The following is a 21,857-nucleotide window of genomic DNA, read 5'->3' as shown; positions in this document are numbered from 1 at the left end:
ATGCGCGTGAGACGAGCTCGACTGACTTCCAGAATGAGCTCTATTCGTTCGTGGCATAAACGAACGCACAACCTCAGAATTCGTAAGCATGAGACTCGGCCTCTGCAACCCCGTCCACTGCAGCTCTCACACAGCACAGCACCGCACGCTGGCACCGCTCGGGCGACCCCCTGCCCCGCTGCTCCGGGGAGTCCGCAGGGCAGCTCCACCACCACCCGCACCCCTGGCAGCCAGCCCGCCCACGAAACGCTGCCAGACTGAAGCCATGAGCAGCCTGGGGACCCAGCGTGGCACCTGTCTGGATGCTGTGCCACCAACCCTCCCAAGTCAGGGCCCCGCCGTCCAGCCTCAGCCGTGCTGACCCCAGCAGCCCCTCTGGAGCCCCCAGGGAAGGAGATGGGCGCAGTCTTGAAACAGCGAAGACAGAGCTCGAACCTGACAACTGGACCAAAAACCTGACAACTAGAGACAAACGTCCCCTCGGCAACTCTGAGGCCCACGGCCGCAGCCACGCTGTCCTCACTGTTCTGCCCCCAACTGCTCCTCAACGGAAGCCAAACTTCATGTGAAACTGAAGACCTGGCCACGAGGCTCCCGGGCTGACGGCCCCAAACCAGCAGCGCACAGTCCTCGGGCGGAGGCCACAGGCACCTGCCCCAGGCACCCACCCCAAGCGGCACGGACCCCACACCTGCGGGCCCTCAGGCCTGACCTCAGCGTCTCCTCCCTGCCCGAGTTTCCAATGGAAGCCCCGAGACCATCAAATCACAACTAAGACTGTGTCGGACGCAGAGAAATAAGTACTCTCTGAAGTGTGATGCGTGACAGCGTGGTGCCCAGCCTCTCAGGAGACTCCTGACTTCTGCCCTGGGACCGTGCTCCCAAGCACACGCTTCCACGCCTGTTCACAGACGGCTGTTCCCGCTGCCTTCCCTGACCGCTGTGTGACCCACACGGACCCCAGCCCCACTGTCTGGAAGCCTGGCTGCCACTTCACTGGGGCCACCCCCACCCTCCTCCCGGCCTCTCTGGCAGCCCACCGTTTTCTCCTCTGCACCCACGCTTGTCTCCTTCCACGTGTCCCTTCTAAGCAGCACGGCTCCGGGCCGTCCCCGCTCACGTCTGCCGCGCCTGCTTCCCCTGACACGGGCCCGGCCCCACAGAACAGCGCGAGGGGCCCGCCGGGGACGGCCGCCTAGCAGGAGAGCTCAGAGAAGCTGCTCTGATGACGGCGAGCCAACCTGCTGACACGTCCTCCCCGCTCAGCCGGAGGGCAGCCGGGAGGCAAGTGCGCACCCACGCCCAGGCCCCCGCCCCAGGCCCTGACGACCGGGGGCCACCCTGCACCCCGGGCACCCCCGAGAGCACAGAAAGGGGCGCCGCCCGAGAACCCAGGTAGGCCCAGATGGCGAGGGTCCCCGTGAGCCAGAGTTCCTCAGAACCAAACCCCCACAGGCAGGGCCGGCGCGGGGGACACAGCAGCAAGGCTCCCCCAGACTCTGTGGGCCGAACTTAACTCCCGGCACCCCTGAGAGAAGCTGCAGCCGACAGCAGGGCCACCCACACAACGAGGTCCTCACGAGAAGGCTGCGGCAGTCACTCAGCTGTACCCACCGGGCCACTTTCTAAGAGAAGGGACACCTCAGGGCTCCAGGTCCTTCCTGCCCCACTGCTGCCCCAGGCAACTGGCTAAAGAAGCAGGACACACAGGACACGGCTCGGCCAGAGAGACCCCCACCAACACCCCACCGCCCCCTCGCGGGCACCCACACAGGAAGCACAGGCGCTCACCGCCAGGACAGGGCAGGGCCGGCAAGGCTGGCACCGTCCACAGCAGACCATGACTCTTTTAGAAAGGCAACGCGTAGGACAACTTTGTGTCTCACTTTATCAATGTTTTTGCTACTCTTACTCAGTTGCGGCAGAAAAAAAAAAATCAGAAAGACCATAAAACAGCTGCTAACAGCTGCGCTGGGAGGGAGTGTGAGTCCACAGCCTAGGGTGCTGCCGGAGCCGTGCTGGCCCGCCCGTGAGGCAAGGAGAGCGGGAGCGGAGGGACCCTCTCCCGGCCCTGGAGCTTCCAGTCCCCCTGTAGGGCCCGTCCGGGGCCCAGGCGGACCTGGCGCCCGGGCGGGTCGGGGGCAGGGCTCCTCCCGGCGCGCCCCGCCCACGCCCCGCCCACGCCCCGCCCCCGCGGAGCACGCGGGCCCTCCCACCCGGCAAGGGCGGAGGGAGGGCAGCGCAGCCAGCCCTTCCGCGCAGCCGCCCTGGGCGCCTGGCGCCACGACTGCCCCGCTGTGCAGACCCGACCCACGGTGGTGCCCGCGTCCCGCCAGCGCCTGGCTCTGCGAGGCCGGGAGTGGGGGCGGGGACCTAAGCCGTGCTCCTGCGCCAGCGTCCCAGAACCGGGCTGAGACGCCCCCGAGCGGTGGTAAGGGTCCCTGCGCTCCTGGCCCGCGCCCCGAGCGTGCTTACCTTCCTCCCCGGTCTCCTGCCCCAGCCGGGCACCGTCCTCTTCCAAGCCTGCAGTACCTGAGTCGGCGGCCGAGGGCTGGCTGTGCTGCTGGCTCAGCTGGCTCCGCAGGGCGGCGATCTCCCTCTTCAGCAGCTTGGCGCGCTTGCTCCGCGACCCGCTGGACTTCATGGCGCAGGTGAGGTCCAGCGTGTCCAGCAGCTCCCTCAGCTGCTCCTCCAGGACCATGTGCGCCCTGTTGGCCGGGTCCAGCAACCTGTCCACTGCGGGCAGACACAAGGCGTCAGCCGCCTCGGGCCACCCTGCCGGCCCCACGCGAGCCGCCGCCACGGGCGGACACGGCAGCGGGGGCGGCGCCCGGGACGCCGGGCCCCCCTTCCAGGACCAGCCGCCCGCGCCAGACAGGAGCGCGGGGAGAGGCCGGAGGCAGGAGCGCACTCCCAAGGGCGCCAGCACCGACGTCTGCGCGTCGCGACGGGTGTCTGAGCTCAAGCCTCAGGCCCAGGCTGTGGTGTGGCTTTTTTAAAACTGGGCTGCAAAACTCACAGATAATTTGGAGCTTTAATGCACATTTACTACAAAAATTGCTAGCAATTTCAATGTCAGCCAAACCCCAAAATTCATAAAGCCCAGATTACCTTACGTCAGCGAGAGGTGCCTAAGAAACCAAACAAGTCTACAGAACCCCCTGCAAATAAAACGGGGACAAAAACGGCCGTGGGACCATCCAGACAAAGGAACAGCCTCCCTCCACAGGCAAACCTCTTACTAAAGCATCCGCTCATCGACAAAAGGAACAAGACGTCAGTACAGGGAGATAAATAAGAAAGCGTTCTAACAAAACTCCACAGATAAGAAGGTTCATGGAAACAAAAATCACGTCCCTGGAGAAACCTCACAGCATCTGGCCCACCCTCAGGCAGAGGAGCACCGCAGGACAGGGCTCGGGCCACCCCGACGCTACGGGAGAAAGAGATTCCACTTCTCACCCCTGATCCTCTCCTCTGTGAAAAGCTGGGTGCGGAGACGTACGCAAGCCGCACGTGCTGACTTGCCCAGCCATTTCCTGCAAGGCCCGACCTCCCAGGCCCCAGGCCCCTGGCCCCAGAGTTCTATGGGGGCAGAGCCACGCAGAGAGGCAGCTGGCTTCCAAGGGTCAGACGGGTCAGCAGACACCAGGGCGCCCCTTCCAAGGCCGCCCTGCAAGGTCTCAAACCCAGGGGAGAGGGTGCCATGCTTGTTCCCTGTTCACTTCCAAACACAGCAACAGCCTTCCTCTGGCCACAAGACGTCCTCACAAGTCCATCAGGGCCCACCTGGGCACAAGGCCCCAACTACACTGCTTCCGGGTCTGTATCAGCGCAACCTGGGCAGTCCCGCTCGGGGCCACGGGCCATGTGTGTCTCTCAAGTGAGCCCCTGAGACGTGGCTGCTCTGAACAGAGATGTACTGAATGTAAAACACACACTACACGGCAAAGAGAAACCAGTGAAGGCAATCCTCCGTAACATGTATGTCATTTATGGGTTAAAATCGCAATACTTACACGTACTGGGTTAAAGAGTTACTAACAATCGAGTTACTAACAATAACTTTTGCCTGTTTTTCCCTTTTCCACGAGGCTACTAAAAAACCTCTAGTCAGTGGGTGACTCCCACCCCATCTCCTGGGCCTGCCTACCCAGCGTCCGCGAGGGGAGCACCCTCCTGCCTGTTCCCGGAGAGCCGTGCTTACCGTCTTCCCAGGAGAAAGGCCGCCGGGGGGCCGCGGGGGGCCGCTCGGGCAGGTGCATCCCTGAGGCCTCCTCAAAGCCGACGCTGTCCACCTGGCGCCTGGCCTGCCTGAGCACCACGCCGCCCTGGTCGCGCAGCCGCACGGCGGCCCGGTAGAACACTGTGTCCTTGGCATTATACTTCATGCAGTTGTCCACGATGAGGTCAAAGTCCTCCTCCAACTCCCTGAGAGTCCGGTACCCTTGCGCTTCTAACCGTTTCCGCATTGTGGCAAAGTCCATGGGGTGTTTAATGTGGTCCAGATAATCCGGCACCTGATTTCAGGAAGGAAAACAACCGTTTACAAAGAAAACAGGACTCCTTCACGCTACATAACCAGCACACCTGCCACGTGAGGCAGTCACGCGTGCACATACACACAGGTGAACACACGCACAGCGCTCACGCAGCACCGAGTGGCAGCACCGAGACACGCCAAACTGAAGCCCAGGTCCTTCCAGGGACCCTCCCAGCCAAGGCCCCTCAGTTACAAACGCAGGAACCCGTCCCCTGACCGGGCAGGCATGTGCTGGGAGGGGCTCCGCCTACGTCCCTTTGGTCACGGCAGAGCCAGGAAGGGTGGGGGGCGGCAGGGCGAGGACACCCACCTCCTTCAGGCTCACTGGCTGGGCGAATATCCGGGCCGGGTCCTTCTCCTGCAGCTGGTCCAGCACGGAGCGCAGCAGCGCGGTGAGCGGGCTGAGCCGCAGCTCCAGGGCCATCTGCTCCACCTTCACCTGGGGGCCAACGCGCCCGTCTCAGCGCCCGCGGGGACCCGCCCACTGAGAGGCCGCTGCCCGCCTCGAGGGCTGGGCACCAGCCGTGGCCAACGGGGGCCCACTTTAAAGGCACACGTGGGGTGCCCCCCCCCCACCCAGCCTCCCAGGACCCGCACTGGACACACCGCCCCCACGCCAGCCAGCCTCCTTCAAGACAGAGGTCAGTGTCGTCCCCCCAAAGCCGCCTGCACCCCTCACCAGGGAGGACAGCTTGGAGGAGGCAGGGGGCAAGGCCTGCGGGGCCCAGGAGGCTGCGCAGCCCCGCCCCCCAGCTGCCCCGCCCCCGCGGCCTCACCTGCTCTCGCTTGAGCTTCTCGCGCTTGCGCAGGAGCTCGATGAGCAGGCGCGCGCGCTCCAGGTCGTGCCGCAGCCGCTGCCAGTACTTGAGCTTCTCTTTGGCGGCTTGAATCTCCTCATCGTTTTCTCTCTGAGGAGAGGGACGGAGTCGGCCCTGTGCCCTGCACAGACCCGCGGAGGGAGGGCTCCACGCCCCGGCGGGGCGCCCCCTCCCCAGCGCGGCTCGGCACCGCGCGCCTCCTTCCTGGGGACATGCGTGCGCGCGCGCTGCCACCAGCCTTTCTCCAGGCCAGCGCTGGGGGAGAGGGATGGGGCTGAGCAGGGAGGGCTGGGGACCAGGCTGCGCCGACTGGAGAGACCAGGCAGGCTCAGCTCAGGCACCCTTGCCCGGCCAGCGGCCCAGCGCTCCCGCCCCGCTAACCTGCCCGCGCCGCCGGGCACCTCCCCGCTTCCTTCCAGTCCCCGGCTCTGCCCAGGACCTGGCGTCCTCAACACACTCCTCCCAGAGGGTCTCAGGACTGCTGCCTGTCCCCAGCTCCCGGGGCCCACCTGCTACTGCCTGTGCCCGGCAACACCAGGAAGGCCACACGCACAGGCTCAGCCCACCCGGTGCCGGCGTCTCAGCTGAAGACTGACCGACCACAGCTCCAGGAAGAAGGGGCAGGTGGGCTCCCTCACCTCCTTCCCACCCCGGGCCCCGCTAAGGCTCCCAGCGGTGTCGGGGCCCTTCTGATCACAGCAGCCCACTGGGCTCCCCTTCTCCGCTGCCCTCCTGGACACACACGCCTCCAGCCTCAGCAGAGGCAGCACCCAGCGTCGGTTTCCGGAACACAGGCACAACGCTCAGGCCCTCCTCTCTCCCCGGCCCCCTCTGCCCCTTGGGCTTCCACCCCGCTCCAGACAGAGCTGAAACAGCACAGTCAGGAGGTGGGGTCCCCAGCCCCCAATGCGTACCCCAGTCCAAACCCTGAACCCTGGCAGCAGGGAGCACTCTGCCCTGAGGGCGGAAACGGTGGGGATCCACCCTGAGGCCACCGCGCATGGGGCCAGATCCTGAGGGTGAAGGCAAAGGACCACGAGGAGAGCTACAAGGCACCCTCTAGCCGCTCTGCTGGGAGCCACAGCAGAGTGAGGCCGAGGGGCCGCGCAGGGCTGCGGGCTGGGCCACAGCCTCCTCTCCACCAGGGGTCCTCCAGCAACACCAGATTCCAATCACGTTATCTGAAATTCTCAGGCATCAAATAGGAGTTAACAGTGACATCAGCTGTACAAACAAGGCCAGTAAATACATTAAAAGGTAGGCTTAGAAAACACAATTCCCCAAGAGCATCTGAAAACCATCTTGTCTGCTGGTTTGGCACGGACACTGAAGACATCAGCTCAGAGGACGTTCAGCCTGTTGACCCAGGTGAGGCAGAGGACACCAGTAAGTCCCAGCAAGCCCCTGGTGCCCACCTGCTGTGCTCACTGCCCGTTCGCCCCCGGCTGCAGGGCCCCCCTCCTCACACACGAAAGCCGCGCCACAGAGGAACCTGCTGGCAAGACCTGACCAAGGCCCGGGCCTCTCCTGCACAACAGGGCCTGAGTTTCTGACGGCTCGAGTGGTCTTTATTTCCTACATGAAACCGACCCTGGAAGCTTCCATAAACTGGGATAGTAATGAAGTCGTTTCTGGCGCCATAAAGCCATCAGGAAAGAGGATCTCAGAAGATGCTGTCTGCAATCGAGCCAACATCCACCCGACGACAGAAGGGAGGACACCCGCTGCCTGGAAGGGAGACGACCAGAACACCCCCCACCCCGGGTCAGGACCAACGAGGTCAGATCAAATCCCTGAGCTGGGGGAACAGGGCAGGCCAGCTCTGAGGGGTGAGGGCCCCGGCATGGCCACCCAACTCCCAGGACATGACCAAGGACATGAGATCCTGAGGGACAGCCACCTGGGCCCCTCACGCGGATGCCAGCAGCAGCAGGGTGCCCATCGAGAGGCCCTGCCCCCGCACTGCATGACGACCACGTTGTCCTAAAGCCACCAGACAGTGGACAGGGGACACCCTCCCACAGGAGGGCGCAGCGAGGTGAGCTGGTGACGTGCTCACTCAAGGGCAGGGCAGGACAGGGCAGGGCAGACAGGAGCTGCACCCCTCCCCCTGCACAGGCCTGCAGGCCCTTCCCCCCCAGCAGGTTCTGCCAGATGGCGGAGGACAGGCTCCAGGGAGGGTCACCGCCACGGGGTCCTGCACTGGCGGCCAGGCCAGGCCTTGGTGGGCTCTGAACACAGCACCCAGGAGGTGGCGGCCAGGAGCACCCAGCGGCAGCACCCAGCAACCTGAGGCCCCGCCTGCCCCAGACCAGCTCACCCCGGCTGTGTGAAGGTCTGCCGCAGGAGGGGAGGGCCGCGCCTGCCCTCTTCCAGGGCCCGCCTCAGGGCAGGTGCCCAGAAACACAGATAAATGAGTCAGTTTAAACTCTAACACCAAGTATTTTTAAACTTTCAAAAAACATCAAAATCACACCAAGCCTTAAACGTTCTGTGTGAAACAATGTTCCAGGCGCACCCAGAAGTCACCCTTCGCTAGGATGGGCAGGAAACAGAACTGGGTGCAGCCCCTCCGCCTGTCCGCCTCCCATCCTTCCCTCAAAGCGGGAGCTCACGCCGCCAGGGGGACGGGGGGCGGCCGGCCCCCACAGGCCGCAAAGCTGAGCTCTCTACCACCCAGTCAGAATCCGCTCCTGGGCAAGCCCAGGTGCACCTCAGGGATCACTTTACGGCGTAAGGACCCACATCTCTGTGGTTCCTGCCAATTCCTTCAGCCAAGAGAGCGGACCCTTCCGTTACCCGTGTCCTGTGGGCCCATTCTCCCGTCATCACAAATTCCCCCCGTGTGAGGCAGGATGTGGACAGAACACGACTGGCCTCAAGTCCACGCCCCGGCCTCCCTCCCGAGAGCATGTGCTCCTTCGGGAGGGCCTCCGCCCCCCGCCCCCCCCAGGTGCACACAGGCACCTCGCGAGCGCGTGCCCCCACCCCCCAGCTTCCTGCCCCCAACCCCCGCCCAGGCCCCGGGCCGCCACTCCCAGCCCCCACCCCAGCCCCAGGACGAGACTCCTGTGTCTCCCACTTCTCAGCCCCTGTCCCGCCTCCCTGCTGCCTGGCCCTCTGCCCCTGGGTCCCGCCCCCACCCCCCCCACCCCCCCCCACCCCCCCCCCCCCCCCGTGGAGCGGGAGACAGCCCCCAAGCCAGCCAGCCAGCCTCAGGCCCGCCCTGCGGCCTCCTGGACGGCCCCACCCACGGCCGACCCTCCTGGCCCAAGGGCACGTGTCCTGACAGGGCCGGACGGAGACCTGAACTCTGTGCCCCGAGGGGAAGAGGGAGGGGCAGGCACTGTGTCGCTAACAAAGGCCCGGCTGTGACGGAAGGTTGAGGAAGAGTCCTGGGGGCCAGACCCCCATCGGTAAGCACGGGCAGCCCCGGCCCCCAGGGCGGGCCGCAGGACCTGACAGAGCATTCGGCAGCCCCGCCGCTGGAGGGCGCGGGAGGGGGCGCGGGGCAGCTGAGCACCGGCACCTCGCGGCCTCTACACGCACGCCCAGCACAGCTGCGGGCCGCGGGTAAGGGAGCCCCGGGTGCGGGGCCCACCGCAGCACCCCTCGGCGTCCTCAGCCAAGGGTGGCGGCGCAGGGTCTGCACAGAGGCCTAGGCCCGTGCCACCCCTCCGGGGAGGGGACTCGGATGGCACTGCAGGCGCCAGCACCACCGGGGGAGGGACGGCCCGTTCATCACTCCTTCGGGGGCAGCGGGTCTGAGACGCCCCACAGGCCGACAGTGCCTCCTTCCCCAGACACGGAGGAGGGTCGGGGGCACACCCACCCCGTAGAGGCCCAGGATCTCAGCAGGTCCTCTGGATGTCAAAAAGCATTACAAAGACATTAAAAAATCCAAAACTAATTTAGCTGAGCATCCCACTGTGTTAGTGATGGCGCATGACCTACCCTGTCAGCACAGCAGGACTGGGAAAGCTAAGAGGAGGCCTCCCGAGGAAACGTCCCCGTCCAGGCCGGGCAGTGCGGGCAGAGGGCGGCTCTCAGCCGGGGGCTCACCCTGGGGCCAAGGAGAAGCAACAGCGGAGTCGGGGAGCAGCGGCTCTCCGAACAACGGGATGAAAGCAGCCCTGATTCACTCAGTGTGGGGACTATCAGGGATGGGGACTCTCCCGGCCGCCAGGCGGTCCTGCCCCAACCAGCACTCAGTGGAGGGAGCTCCCCACACACCAGGAACCCACCTGCCAGATACAGAGCCCAGGCCCCCCGCCCAGGGCACTGCGTTCCCCTGGACTCGCTCAGCCACCGCAGCTCAGGATGCAAAGGGACAGACAGCAGAGCCTTCTAGACGACGGGGTAGGCGGCCCACAACAGCCCGACAGGAACTGGGCAGGAGGGGCCCGCTGTGCGCCCAGGGTTGGCAGAGTCCAGGCTCCGCGCTGCATCTGAGTCCTAGCAGGCTGCGCCCCTCAGCATGAGCGGGCAGACGGCCCTTGCTCGTCTGGGTCTCACAGAACCAACCTCTTCCTTTCTAAATCCATCCTTTTAGAAAAATGCTCTGCAACACCAGATGGGTCTGTGACCCCAGAGCAACCGCCAAGACGGACGTGTGAGTCTGGTCTCGTTCTCTCCTCCCCTGCTCGTCCGGGCCCTCGTCGCCTTCAGCGCAGCCCCCGAGTTGCATCCCTTCTGCACCGTGCCGGGCATCCCCCGCCCACACAGTCAGCTGGGTAGAGGCTTCCCCGGCCTCCCCGACGGGTAGGGTCGGGAAGAGGCAGAACACCGCAGGATGGCAGGCGACGCGGATGGAGGCACTGCCTGGACCCCTGACCTAACACAGCACACGGTCCCCTGTGCCTCCAGAACCAGAGAGACTGGGGCTCGGGCCGAGGAGCCCGGGCCCGAGAGGCCAGCCACGCACCTGAGCCTGCATCCTCCGAGCTCCTCAGAGGCGCTGGAGGGTGAGAGAGACCCCGGGGACGCGGGCCACGTACCTGCTGCGTGTTTCTGTGGGACTGCAGGCTGGACTGGAGTCTGCGCAGCAGGGGGGCTCCGTTCCTAGACAGCCTTTTGAGGAGCCAGTAGCTGTGGGCGCGCTCAACAAACTGCTTCTTCCGCTGAATGGCCACCTGATTCGCAATCCTATTTAATCTAGAACACGGAAAAACTCAGAGTTTAGCTGTAAAGCAGGACACGGACACGTTCTCATCATGGAAACTAGAAACGACAGCATTGCTTTTAACAAACCGCGTGCGTCCCCACCGCATCTCTCAGCCGCGGCACCCTCACCGCCACCACCTGGCTCCCTGACTCCGCGGGAACGAGCCCGGCCTCCACCTGCCCACAGGCCGCGTCCACCCGTGATCGCGCCGGCAGCCCCCAGGCCACACCTCTCAGAGGAAAACGGGGGGGCCCCGGCGCTTCCACTTCCTCGGAGCAGCACGTCCACGCGCACCGACCTTCCCCAGGCGTGACCGACCCTGGAGAACCGCTCGCTCTCACGGGGGTGGGGGCCGTAGGGTCCCCGGTCCCCTCAAAGAGGAAAAGCAGTGGGGCAAGTGGAGGCGGAAGCAGCTGGGGGCGGGGGAGCTACTCGTCACCAAAACGACTCTGCGCCTCTCCAAGCCTCGTGCGAGACTCCATCCTTTCAGAGACTGTAAAACGCAAAGGACTTGTAAAAACGTTTCCACGAGGGGACACGAAGATGGTGTAAAACCCCTGGGGGCAAGGTTCCCGGTCCCTGTCGCCACTCTCCCTGCTGGAACATGCCTCAGGAAGGGCACAAATGCAGTCGGGAAGTACACTTCGACAGGACGGGGCGGCTTCCTCACTGCGCACCAAACATCAACGTTTCAGGACAGGGATTAAGGAATTTCAAGAGCAAATTTTCTGAAAGCACCATTCCTAAGTCGTACATCACTGCGCTGATGCCCTCAGCTCTGCCACGTCCAGACCCACGACAACCCTTTCCTTTAAAGCAGCGGCTGCAGCTCGAGCCTCGGTGCCGAAGGCCACGCGCCACAAGGGGTGGCCCTGCCCGGGATGCCCAGAGGAGCCCCCACGGCGCCTACCCTGGTGGCCAAGGAGCCCACTAACGGGGCAGCTACACAGCAAGCAGAGGCCGGGGCTGGGTGAGAGGGGCCGCGGCAGACGCGGAGCCCACGCCCCAGCCCAGCCTGTCCACAGGCCCGCGTGCTCGGGACGCCTGGTCACACGGTGCGAGCGGCAGCCAGAGCATCTCTGGTGTCCTGCGACCGCTCCAGCAGAAGGTGCCGGGGACCCCTGGGCTCCTCGTCTGAGGATGGGGCTGGGTTCCTCTTGGGCACCTCGTAGGCACCCTTCCATTGGGGTCTGTTTTCACCTTTTTGACGGCAGCCTGACGGAGGGGCAGTAAAGTGCACACATCTTAACGCACAGAGCTCAGGGGTCTCTACACATGCGGATGTGTTCTGACACACGCTCAGTTACTGTGACGGCCACGTGGGACAGCGCAGACAGAGGGCTGACGCGAAACGTGCTGAGCAGCCAACTGGAGAGGTTGGGAGAAGACAACAGGAAGGCCCCGAGACCGCGCACAGGCGGCGACACCGTCCCCAAGGCCACGCAGCGCCCAGGAAAGCAGCTGAGGAGAGCTTTCATGTTCTCCCCACCACAGCAACAGCGGCTGGGCAGGTGAAGGGTGAGCGACCTGACTTCATCCCGCAAACACCTGCAACATAAGTGATTCAAATCATCGCACCGCACACCTTAAATCTGCACTGTCCCACGTCAGTGAATCTCAGTGAAGCTGGGGGAACACAGACGAAGAGCAGAAAGTCATGAAACAGGAAACGAGGACACACAAGACAATCTCAACAAGACCAGAACTGTGTTCTCTGAAATGACTCGTAAAGAAACGCATGGAACAGAAATCGATTAAAAGTGAGTATCACGCCGCCATGTTCACAGCAGCACTACTTACAACAGCCAAGACACGGGAGCAACCCAGCTGTGCATTGACAGAGTGCATGAGGAAGGCGTGGTACGTGTACACAACGGACTATTACTCAGTCACAGAAAACAATGAAATAATGCCGCTGCAGCCACACGAATGGACCTGGAGATGACCATACTTAGTGAAGTCAGTCAGAAGGAGAAAGACAGACACCATGTGATGTCACGTATAAGTAGAATCTAAAATATGACCCAAGAGAACTTATCTACAAAACAGAAAAAGACTCACAGAGAGAACAGATTTACGGTTACCAAACAGGAAAGGGGGTAGGAGAAGGATAAATTCGGAGTTTGGGAGTAACACATACACAGGACTATGTGTAAAACAGATAACAAGGACTCACTGCATAGCACAGGGAACTATACTCAACATCCTATAACAAGCCATGATAGAAAAGAACATGAAAAACTGTGTGTGTGTGTGTGTGTGTACACATGTATGTATATCTGAGTCACTATGCTGTACACCAGAAACTAACACTTTCAAAATCAATTATACTTCAATTAAAAAAAAAAGAGTATCATGAAAACTGAGATGCAGCGGCTCCCTGGGTGGCACAGAGGTTAAGAATCCGCCTGCCAATGCAGGGGACACAGGTTTGATCCCTGGGCCAGGAAGATCCCACATGCCACGGAGCAACTAAGCCTGTGCGCCAGAACTACTGAGCCTGTGCTCCAGAGCCCGCGAGCCACAGCTACTGAAGCCTGCATGCCTAGAGCCCAAGCTCCACAACAAGAGAAGCCACCACAATGAGAAGCCTGCGCACCACAACAAAGAGTAACCCCCGCTCACAACTAGAGAAAGCCCACGCACAGCAACAGACCCAACACAGCCAATAAATAAATAAATTTTTTAAAAAACTGAGATGCAAAACAAACCTGTAGAAAAATGTAACTTACCAAATAATAATTACTCTAGAAACTGAATCAGTCTTTTAAAGTTTTCTTCCCACCCCGAAAAGAAAAAAAAAGAAAGCAATTTCTCAGAAGAAGTTCACCATCAGAAGATCAGATCAGCCCAAACTCATACCAACTCCAGGAAGGCAAGGAGATGCGTCCACTTCTCTGAGCAACCGTCCCAACGAGGCAGCGGGAGTGAAGTCAGGCCGAGTGCCAAGTACAAGGAGACACCCACCTGGGCCCGCGGTCTGTCCTAGGAAGGCAGGTGGTCTCAAGATTGCAAGTCCCATAAATGCAACTCACACAGCCACAGATCAGACAGCAGAATGCGATTGCCTCAAAAGATGTGGAAAGGCAAGGGGTCCATGTGATCTGCAATGCGCTCCAGGCACACTGGGAGCTACCCCTCCAGACCAGAGCCGGGGTGCCGGCCGCCCACCCCGCCCCCAGGATCGCTGCAGGGAGTATGCTCACCACACAGACAGACTCACCGCGTGGACAGAGGCGGGTCGGCAGCTGAACACCCGCAGGTGCTCACCAGCTATGAAGGGAGATGATTAACAGAATGTTCCTGAGCGACGAGGAAGGTCTAAAACGGAGACCCTGGACGACAGTGCCAGTGAGAGACAGACAGGACACACAGGTCACCTCCAAACTGGCCTGAAACTCCATGCAACTTCCACGCTCCCAAGGGGGCGGTCACGAAGCCTGAGGATGATGTGGAAGCACAGGGCAAGCAGGCGGGTGCACGAAGCCACGCACCCCGAGCCCGAGCCCGGGGCTGGGAGCACGGTCACGGGCCTCCGGGGAGGAGACGTCACTCCGTGAGTGATGCAGCTGTCTACAGCGCAGAGGGAGCCACGCTCCCAGCGCCGAGAAGACTCATCGGGGACGAGCATGAGGGACAGCGGGGCCGGGACGGCGAAGCGAGCGCTGCCTCGCTCCAGGCGCCAGAGATCCGGGCAGCGCCCAGGTCGAGGGGGCGCGAGAGACAGGGTGGGGGCGTCGTGCCAAAGCTCTCAGAAGAAAATCTCCAGGCCCTCAGGGAATGACACGTACAAGCCATAAAACAAAATAAAACAGGAGTTAAAGAAGCAGACGATCCCCACGAAGGGTGGGCCAAGGCAGGGCTGTCCGCTCTCCCCCGTCACATCCGCCTGCGCTGGTGGCCCTCGGCCGGGCTGTTTGGAAAAAGACAGGAAAAACTGCCCAACGGTCACTTCACAGGCATTGTCCACAAAGAGAACCTAAGGGAGACTACCATGTACTACGTCAACGTACAAAAACCTACACCTATACAATACCCAAAACCGCTCGTGTGAAGAAACACACAGTTTCCAATACTAGGTTTTCCACGGAGATTTTTATGGAGAAAACCATGAACTTTCAAAAAAAACCTTAAAGACATCTTACTGAGTACCGAGGTGGGCCAGACCCAGGTCAGGTAAAATGGCGGTGTGCAGTCCAGGCTTCCCGAAGGAGCACACGCACTGCGGGAGGGCCGCCCCACGCAGGTTGGGGCTCAGGGGCCAGAGGTGCCGGGACAGGTAAGCAACAGCCCCGCCAACCGGCTGGGAAGACCCGCACGTGGGCCGCATGACCACCATCTCCTGGAGGAAACTGGGGCAGGGGCAGCATCCTCCGACCAAACCAGACACAGATCCTGCTCCAGACACAACTCACTCCAGCCCTGCGAGGCACAGCCCAGGCAGGGTTCTGCGTTTACGGACCCACATCTGCTCTCCACACTGACATACCCATGGATGAAAGGACGTGCCTGGGACGCGTCCCAAAATGACCAAAAGGAAGGAGCAGGCGAGGGGGGCGGGCGGGTGCTGCCGACGCTGGGCCACACCGCGCGGCTGAGGAGACACGCTGGGGGGAGGACACCTGATGGGCGCTACCTAACAAGCCGCCACCCACACGCCGGGCCGGAGCGGGGAGACCCACCCCGGGGGGCGCACCGGGGCATCGCCCAAGCCCACCCCACGTGGCGATCCCACGAGGGCCAAAAAAAAAAAAAAACAGGCCTCAGAGGAACCCACCCCCATTTACGACGCGTGGCTGCTGTGAAAGGAGGTGGGCTGATGGGACTGGAGGGTCCCAAAAGCAAGGGGTCAGTGAAAACATTTTTTTTTTTTTTGCTACATTTGATAAGTCAGTGTTACCGTCTAGTTTTCTGTTTTTAAACTTTTTATATAAAAGTCCCGAGAAACAGGACAAACAGCATTAAAACCCATCCCCACCTGACGTGGGCAGACCCTGGAGCCGCGCCCGGGCCAGCCCGCCCGCGCCTGCCGGGAGCGGGTCCCTCCCTGCCCCACGCCTTCTCAGCGGGCACAGGCTGGGTCTCTACCCCGCGCCCCCGCCCTCTCCCAAAGCTCGGACAGAGGTCGGGGCACGTGAGCCAGGCCCACCTGCCAGACCTGAGGAGCCCAGAGTCTTTCACCCACCTCTGGAGGGAATGGTTCCGGGCCACGCTGGCTCCTGGGCGCCCCTGGAAGAGCCGGCGACGCAGTGGAGACACTTCTGTCCAGACTCCTTGCCTGCACTGTTTTTTATTTTTATTCACATCGACTCTTTGGTCAAAATACACCTGCTCACCGGATGTACCATCCCCACGCCCCCCCACTCCGTTCCCCGGGGAAGGCCCTCATGGGTGCAGAGCCTGGAGCCGGCAGCCCGGACAGACGGACCTGCCCGAGGAGACGCGAGCCCCCCACGCCACGCACCCCCCCCCTTCCAAATTCAAAACCAAGGAAAGCAACAAAGTCACAGGAGGGTCAGAACTAGAACACTTAGAGCAGCTCCAGGAAAATGCCGCGCGCTCCCAACCTCAGGCGGGAAGAGCCTCGGAGGCCGCCTCGGCCAGGCTCACCCAACGAGGCCAGGAGGGACACCGGGAGGGACACCAAGAGGAGCGGGACACGCGGGCCGGCACCTCCACGCAGCGGGCGTCTCACAACCCGCACTTCCCGCTTCTGGCTGGGTCTTCAGGGCTCCTCTCCAGGAGTCGCTCCCTAAACAGCCCGTCCCCAAGGACCCAGGCAGGTGGGTCCCTGGGGGCACCCAGAGCCGGGCTCCCACGTGCAGGGACCAACAGGCTTCTCCCATTTCCCCAGGCCACGGCCCATCAGAACGTCCATAAAACCTAATAAAATTCACTGCCAGAAACATGAAAAAAAACATATGAAACTCAAGTCCAAACTCCCTGCTGTTACATTCAACGAGCATTAACTCATCTGTCCAACGGCTCCCGAGCGCCGCTCTCCAGCCGTCCCCATCCGCGAGGGTGCCCTCGAGGGGACAGAGCCAGGACCCAGACCCTTCATCCTCATCGGGAACTCAGGGAACGGCTCATCAGGCAGCGTCCGCACTGAGGAGCATGCACGTGAACAATCGAAGCGGCCGGGAGGACAGGCCAGGAGGACAGGCGGAAGGACGTGAGGGAGGACAGGAGGGAAGACATGCAGGACAGGGCGGGAGGACAGGCGGGAGGACAGGTGGGAGGACGGGCGGGCCGGGTGCTCCTCCTTGGAGGCCCCTCCTCCCCAGAGGCTCCTCCTGCCCAGATACAGAGCGACACCCACTGCACAACCAGAGAGAGCAGAGTGACCAGGCCTGCTGCTCGGCAGGAACATAACTCAGTTAATCACCCCAAGGGACCCGGGAGGCTCCAACGCCACGAGTCCCCTCTCCTGGCCTGGCCCCTCCCCTCCCCTGCGAAGCAGATAAAGTGGATGAAGCATCAGAGGGTCCAATCAGAAGAGCAGCCACTTGAGGAGGAGACGGCGCTTCAACAGAAAAAGAGCAGCACCAGCACAAGCCAGCAAGGGGACAACGAGTGACTCTTCTCTCCTCTTCAGACCTGACTTTTCATATCTTCCCCAACTTTAAATATGTTGCTTCTATGTTGGGAAAAATTTATTCTAATTTGAGAACGCGTGAGGGAGGGGCGACACAGACAGACGGGCACAGCTCCGTGCCACCGGGACAACCACTCAGGAGCAGCTCGTCCTCGCTAAAGGCTGGACCCTCACCTGCAAAGGGACCAAGAGGCCATGAGGACCCCGCCAGACCCCACCCACCCACCCAGGGCAGAGCACCGCATCCCATCAGCGGGCCAGCAACGGCTCCTGGCCACGCAGCAGCCTGCGGGCCCCCGTCGGCCGGCCTGGCCACCAGCTCGGAGTCCCTGAACAGGTGGGCGCAGCCTCAGAACACTCACATCTTTATTCCAGAGCCTACCACTGAGAGACAAGAAAAGCTATCTTCGTAGCACAAAGACGCTATAAATTAAAGAAATTAAACCCACCATCTCCCTCTTGTTGAGAACAGACTATGATCTCAAAATCAGTTGGTCTTTTTCACTTGAAAACTTTTAAACCACTCAAATTACAAAAGCACTTACAGTCCCTGCCATACACCCACAGCTTCTCAACGCCGACCCTCCTCTCTGCAGGGAATAAGGGAGATCCTCCTCTTCTGAGATCTCCAAAGCCCCTCTTCCAGCCCCCAGGGCCGGCTCCCAAGCCGGCTCCCAACGCCGTCCTGTGGCGGCTGTAGAGGGGTCCCGCGCCAGCGGCTGCGGAGTGCGCGGCTTCACCCCCATTTACACGCCACTGGGGCCTGGTCAGAACGGGGCCACCAGCCCAGCTGCACCTCGGACCACAGCTTCAGAACAAGAGCAGGGGCTGTGAGCCTAGGCCTCCTAGCACCCAGCCGACACCTCACAGGGCAGTCCGACGTTGGGATCTCCACACTGACAGCAACGCCTGCGGCCACGAGCACTCGCCCGGGTGCTCCAAACTGAATGCGTTCCTAAGTTAGGGAAGAACGAGACGGGAGTGCGGCCAGCTACTCCTCCCGCACGCGGTTCAGCTCCATCACCTGAGCTGAAATATTTAGTGCAAAGCAAGAGTCGTCTTCTCCATCAGGCCGGGTCACCTCAGACCCCAGGGGCCCACAAACGCTTTCTCCTGTGGACGGGCCGACAGCCCCTGGAGCAGGCAACCACGCAGGGCTGGAGAGACAAGGCAGCACCTCACACGTCCGGCCGTTCGACTTATTGGATCACTTTTTTTGCTTCATTTACTTCAATTTCGGTAAAGCTGAAAATTTCAGGCTCTTAAACAGAAGCTGTGGATACAAACCCTATGCTTTTTGATCTACAGGTAGAAATTCCAGTGAAACTGTCTTTTAAATGTCAGACTGACTTACTTGCAAAGAGACACCTTGGTTTTCAGAGAACTTCCTCTGGATAAGAGATTATAAGCACTTCCTACTCACTTGATCTGAATTTACTGATTCTCTAACATACGTACTGTTCCATAAAAAAAAGAAAACTTCATTTTGGGAAAAAGGCCACACTTCTAACTCGTAATACAAAGGACGTACCTACTCCTCTGGGGATGAAACCACGATTCTCAGTGGCAGCTCCCACCACATCCTATGACATGGCGACACCCCGCGAGCTGCTCTCGGGGGCAGACACCCATTTCCATCCCGCCTGCAGCATCCAACGCTTTCCTCCCTTAAGCAGACTGCTCCAGAGCCCCAGGTCCCACCACACGGTGCTGTGTGTGCCTCCTCAAGCCACACGCACTCACAGGCTCTGGTGACAGGTTCATCAAGCCACTCACCTCGTATCCCAAACAAGAGCGTTTAACAGTGGCAAGAAGAACAAGCAGAGGAGGAAACGAGTCCCGCGATGGGGTGGCCGGCGGGGTCCTGACCCTGCCACCGTGGACCACTCTAGGCAGAGAACCCGATGCTGACCAGGCAATGCTCGTACCACGAGAGAAACAACCAGGAAAACCAGCAAGCCCGTCCCACGACAGGAAGGCAGCCGGCACCTCCCGCCACACGGCTCCCATCACCTTCACTCTCCCCTCCACCCCGGTGTCTGCCTTACCCAGCCACGCTACTTCAGTTTCCAACAAATTATTTTTAAAATCCCACAAGATTCCTAGATTTTGGTGAGGGAGCAGGGCAGAGAATGGCATTCCATCATGTTGATGATGGCAACAATCCCTGGGGCGCCACAGGGCCCCAGCCCCATGTGGCTGCAGTCAGTGTAGCCACCCTGACAGCGGCCACTCAGCCCGCGTGGACATCAAGGAAACCAGACACACTCCCCTGTCTCACAGACACAGATCTTTGGCAACATCCACGTTCCCGCGAAGTGCAGACTGAACAAAGCTGCATCGGAGGGGACAGCTGGGGCCACGCGGACCACACGCGGTGGCCCTGGGCACACAGACCCTGGGCGCCCTCCCAGCGGGCCTGGGCTCACCGCACTCACCTCTGAGGGGGGATGTAGGGAGCACACACGGGCGGCAGGGCCGCGCAGGGCCCCCGGAGCGTCTTCTTGGCCTTCTTCGCTTTCTTCCTGACCTTGGACGTGGACCTGACCGTTTTGACCGAGCTCTCCTTGCGACAAACGCCGTTTTTCATCTCGACGTCCCCATAAATGTTCAGGGGCCTCCGGGTGCAGCCCGGGGGCGTGTGGACATCACAGTACGCGGTCTTCCTGACGGAGAAGGTGGCGGCGCCGCCGGCCAGCTCCTTCACGGGCTCCATCTTCATGTAGAGGCCGGCGCGCTGGGCGCACGTCACGTGGAAGGCAGTGTAGCAGTTGGCCTTGTGGCACTGAATGCAGGCGCCCACACCCTTCTGCTTGCAGAGGTAGCAGGTCAGCTTCCAGCGGGCGGGAGGGATGTTCCGCACGCCGTCGATGGGCTCTATGAACACAGTGTTGGCGAAGCCGACCTCGGGGATCCACAGGGCGCACACCACGTGGCCCCAGCGGTCGTCGTCCGTCTTCTTGAAGGCGCCACCCTTGTTGGGGCACAGCACGCAGTCGGCCGGCCGGGCCCGGGACTGCAGGCAGTGGCGGCAGAGCCACTGGCCTTCGGGGATGTAGGGCACGCCATAGCACTCCTGGTGCACCGCCAGGTTGCACATGTCGCAGAAGAGGATGGCGTTGCTGTTCTGGCACTCGCCGTCCATGCACACGCAGCACACGGCGTCCTCATCGATCAGGCACTGCTGCTCCCCCTGCTTCTGCTTCTCGCAGTGCGACGCCTTCTCGAAGCGGTCCATGAGGAACTCGAACACGCTCTGGGACACGGCCGCCACGCAGTCGGCCCTGCGCTTCTCGTTGACGATCTCCAGCCAGGCGTAGTCTTCCTCGTCCATGTCGTACTCCACCTCGTTGTCCAGCTCCTCGGCCGACTTCTCCACGAACCTGTAGTACACGGGCGGCCGCCGGGGCGCTGACGGGGGGCTGTACTCCACCACCCGCACCTTAGGCTCGGGGAGCGCGCTGGCCGAGGCGGGGGCGCCGTGGGCGCTGGGCGGCGCTTCGTTCTTCTTCTTGACCCGGTTGTTCTTGTGCCGCTTAGTTCTCACGCACACGGGCGGCCTCTCGCTGTTCTCCTTGTTGCTGTTGCACTCGCTCAGCTCCTGAGCGGTGAGGTCATCTTCCAGGATGATCTCCAGGGGGTCGAAGATGCTGATCCTGTGCAGGCGCCCCTCGATCTCGATCTCCACCATCCTCTGGGCCTGCGCGTAGGTCAGGGTCTCTCGCGTCGGGGAGTGCTTAGTGCTGCCGGGGGAGGAAGGGTGCCTCGCTGCAGCGCGATGACCTCGGCCTTTCCTCCTCATTTGGTACTGACTCCCTGAAACAGACGCAGAGGACACGTTAACTCCATGCAGAGGACACGAGAAGCGAAAACCACCAAGTACACTCGGGCAGAGCTCACCAACGCGCATGAAAGCAAAACAAAACTCCCAGTGGACCTATCTCCGAGGTTTCCAAAATCACTCATCCCTGGACTCACAATGGTATCTCAACAACCTTCAATAGCCCGTTGCCACCAGGCCGCCCCTCCCCAAGGACTCCTTGGACCAGTGGAGAGGGCAGAAGGCGAGGAGGGGCCCCAAGAGGCACCCACGATAAGTCCTTCCAGGACACTGGCACCCACTGCTCACAGTCGCCTTCTTGGACCCACAGGTCACCAACCGCGACATCCCTCACAAGTATCGTCCCAGCCCTGAGCCCAAGACAGCACACACAAAGGGCTGGACTCCTGCAGGCTCTGGCCCCTGGCTCCCCTCCCAGTGCTGCCCAGGAGAGCCCTGAGCCCCAGAGTGGCGGTCCTGCCAGCACTCCTGGGAGACCCAGAAGCCTCAGCAATCTAACCACAGCCCGTCCATCCTCTCCACAAACACATCTTCCACAGCCATGTCGAGGCACAGGGCCACCAGCCACACCAGGACCCAACAGGAACATCCCGTACTAGCCTGGGGGTAGGCTTCACCCCTGGGAGGCCCCCACCCAGCCTCTGCAGGGCCTCAGAATGGCCACCATGAAACCCCCCATGGGCCAGCCACCTGCCCTGCCCCTCAGGGCACTTCCCAGCTGCTAGCTTGACCATGGTGCCAGGCCCACCTCCCGCCACAGCAAAGGCCACCCTGAGACCCCCGCGCCGCCCACAGAGCCCCCTCTGTCCCGTGACAGCACAGGCTCAGGTGCCTGAAATCTTGGCCACAGAGACTTATGAGAACACGCTCTTTTCAGACGCCCGCCATCCGTC

General features: G+C 61.7%; 1 protein-coding gene across 8 annotated transcripts in view; it reads right to left on the bottom strand.

The window, feature by feature from the left end:
* BRD1 (bromodomain containing 1) overlaps positions 1-21,857 on the bottom strand; it is a 35,636-nt gene that overhangs the window by 11,792 nt on the left and 1,987 nt on the right. For 7 of the 8 annotated variants that reach the window (XR_009054689.1, XM_057741656.1, XM_057741660.1 and 4 more), the window contains exons 2-7: positions 19,562-20,939; positions 10,359-10,515; positions 5,320-5,451; positions 4,854-4,982; positions 4,208-4,520; positions 2,476-2,736 (exon numbers count right to left, since the gene is read on the bottom strand). Coding sequence is in view for 7 of the 8 variants with exons in the window: in XM_057741656.1 (XP_057597639.1) it covers positions 2,476-2,736; positions 4,208-4,520; positions 4,854-4,982; positions 5,320-5,451; positions 10,359-10,515; positions 19,562-20,925 (2,356 nt within the window). In the remaining variant the exon portion in view is untranslated. The remainder of the gene's footprint in view (positions 1-2,475; positions 2,737-4,207; positions 4,521-4,853; positions 4,983-5,319; positions 5,452-10,358; positions 10,516-19,561; positions 20,940-21,857) is intronic. The other variant, XM_057741659.1, reaches the window with a different exon arrangement.

The sequence above is a fragment of the Hippopotamus amphibius genome, chromosome 7, assembly GCF_030028045.1.
Source record: "Hippopotamus amphibius kiboko isolate mHipAmp2 chromosome 7, mHipAmp2.hap2, whole genome shotgun sequence".
Taxonomy (NCBI): Eukaryota; Metazoa; Chordata; class Mammalia; order Artiodactyla; family Hippopotamidae; genus Hippopotamus; species Hippopotamus amphibius.
The sequence above is the reverse complement of the archived record's forward strand: the minus strand, read 5'-3'. Positions and strand labels throughout refer to the sequence as shown.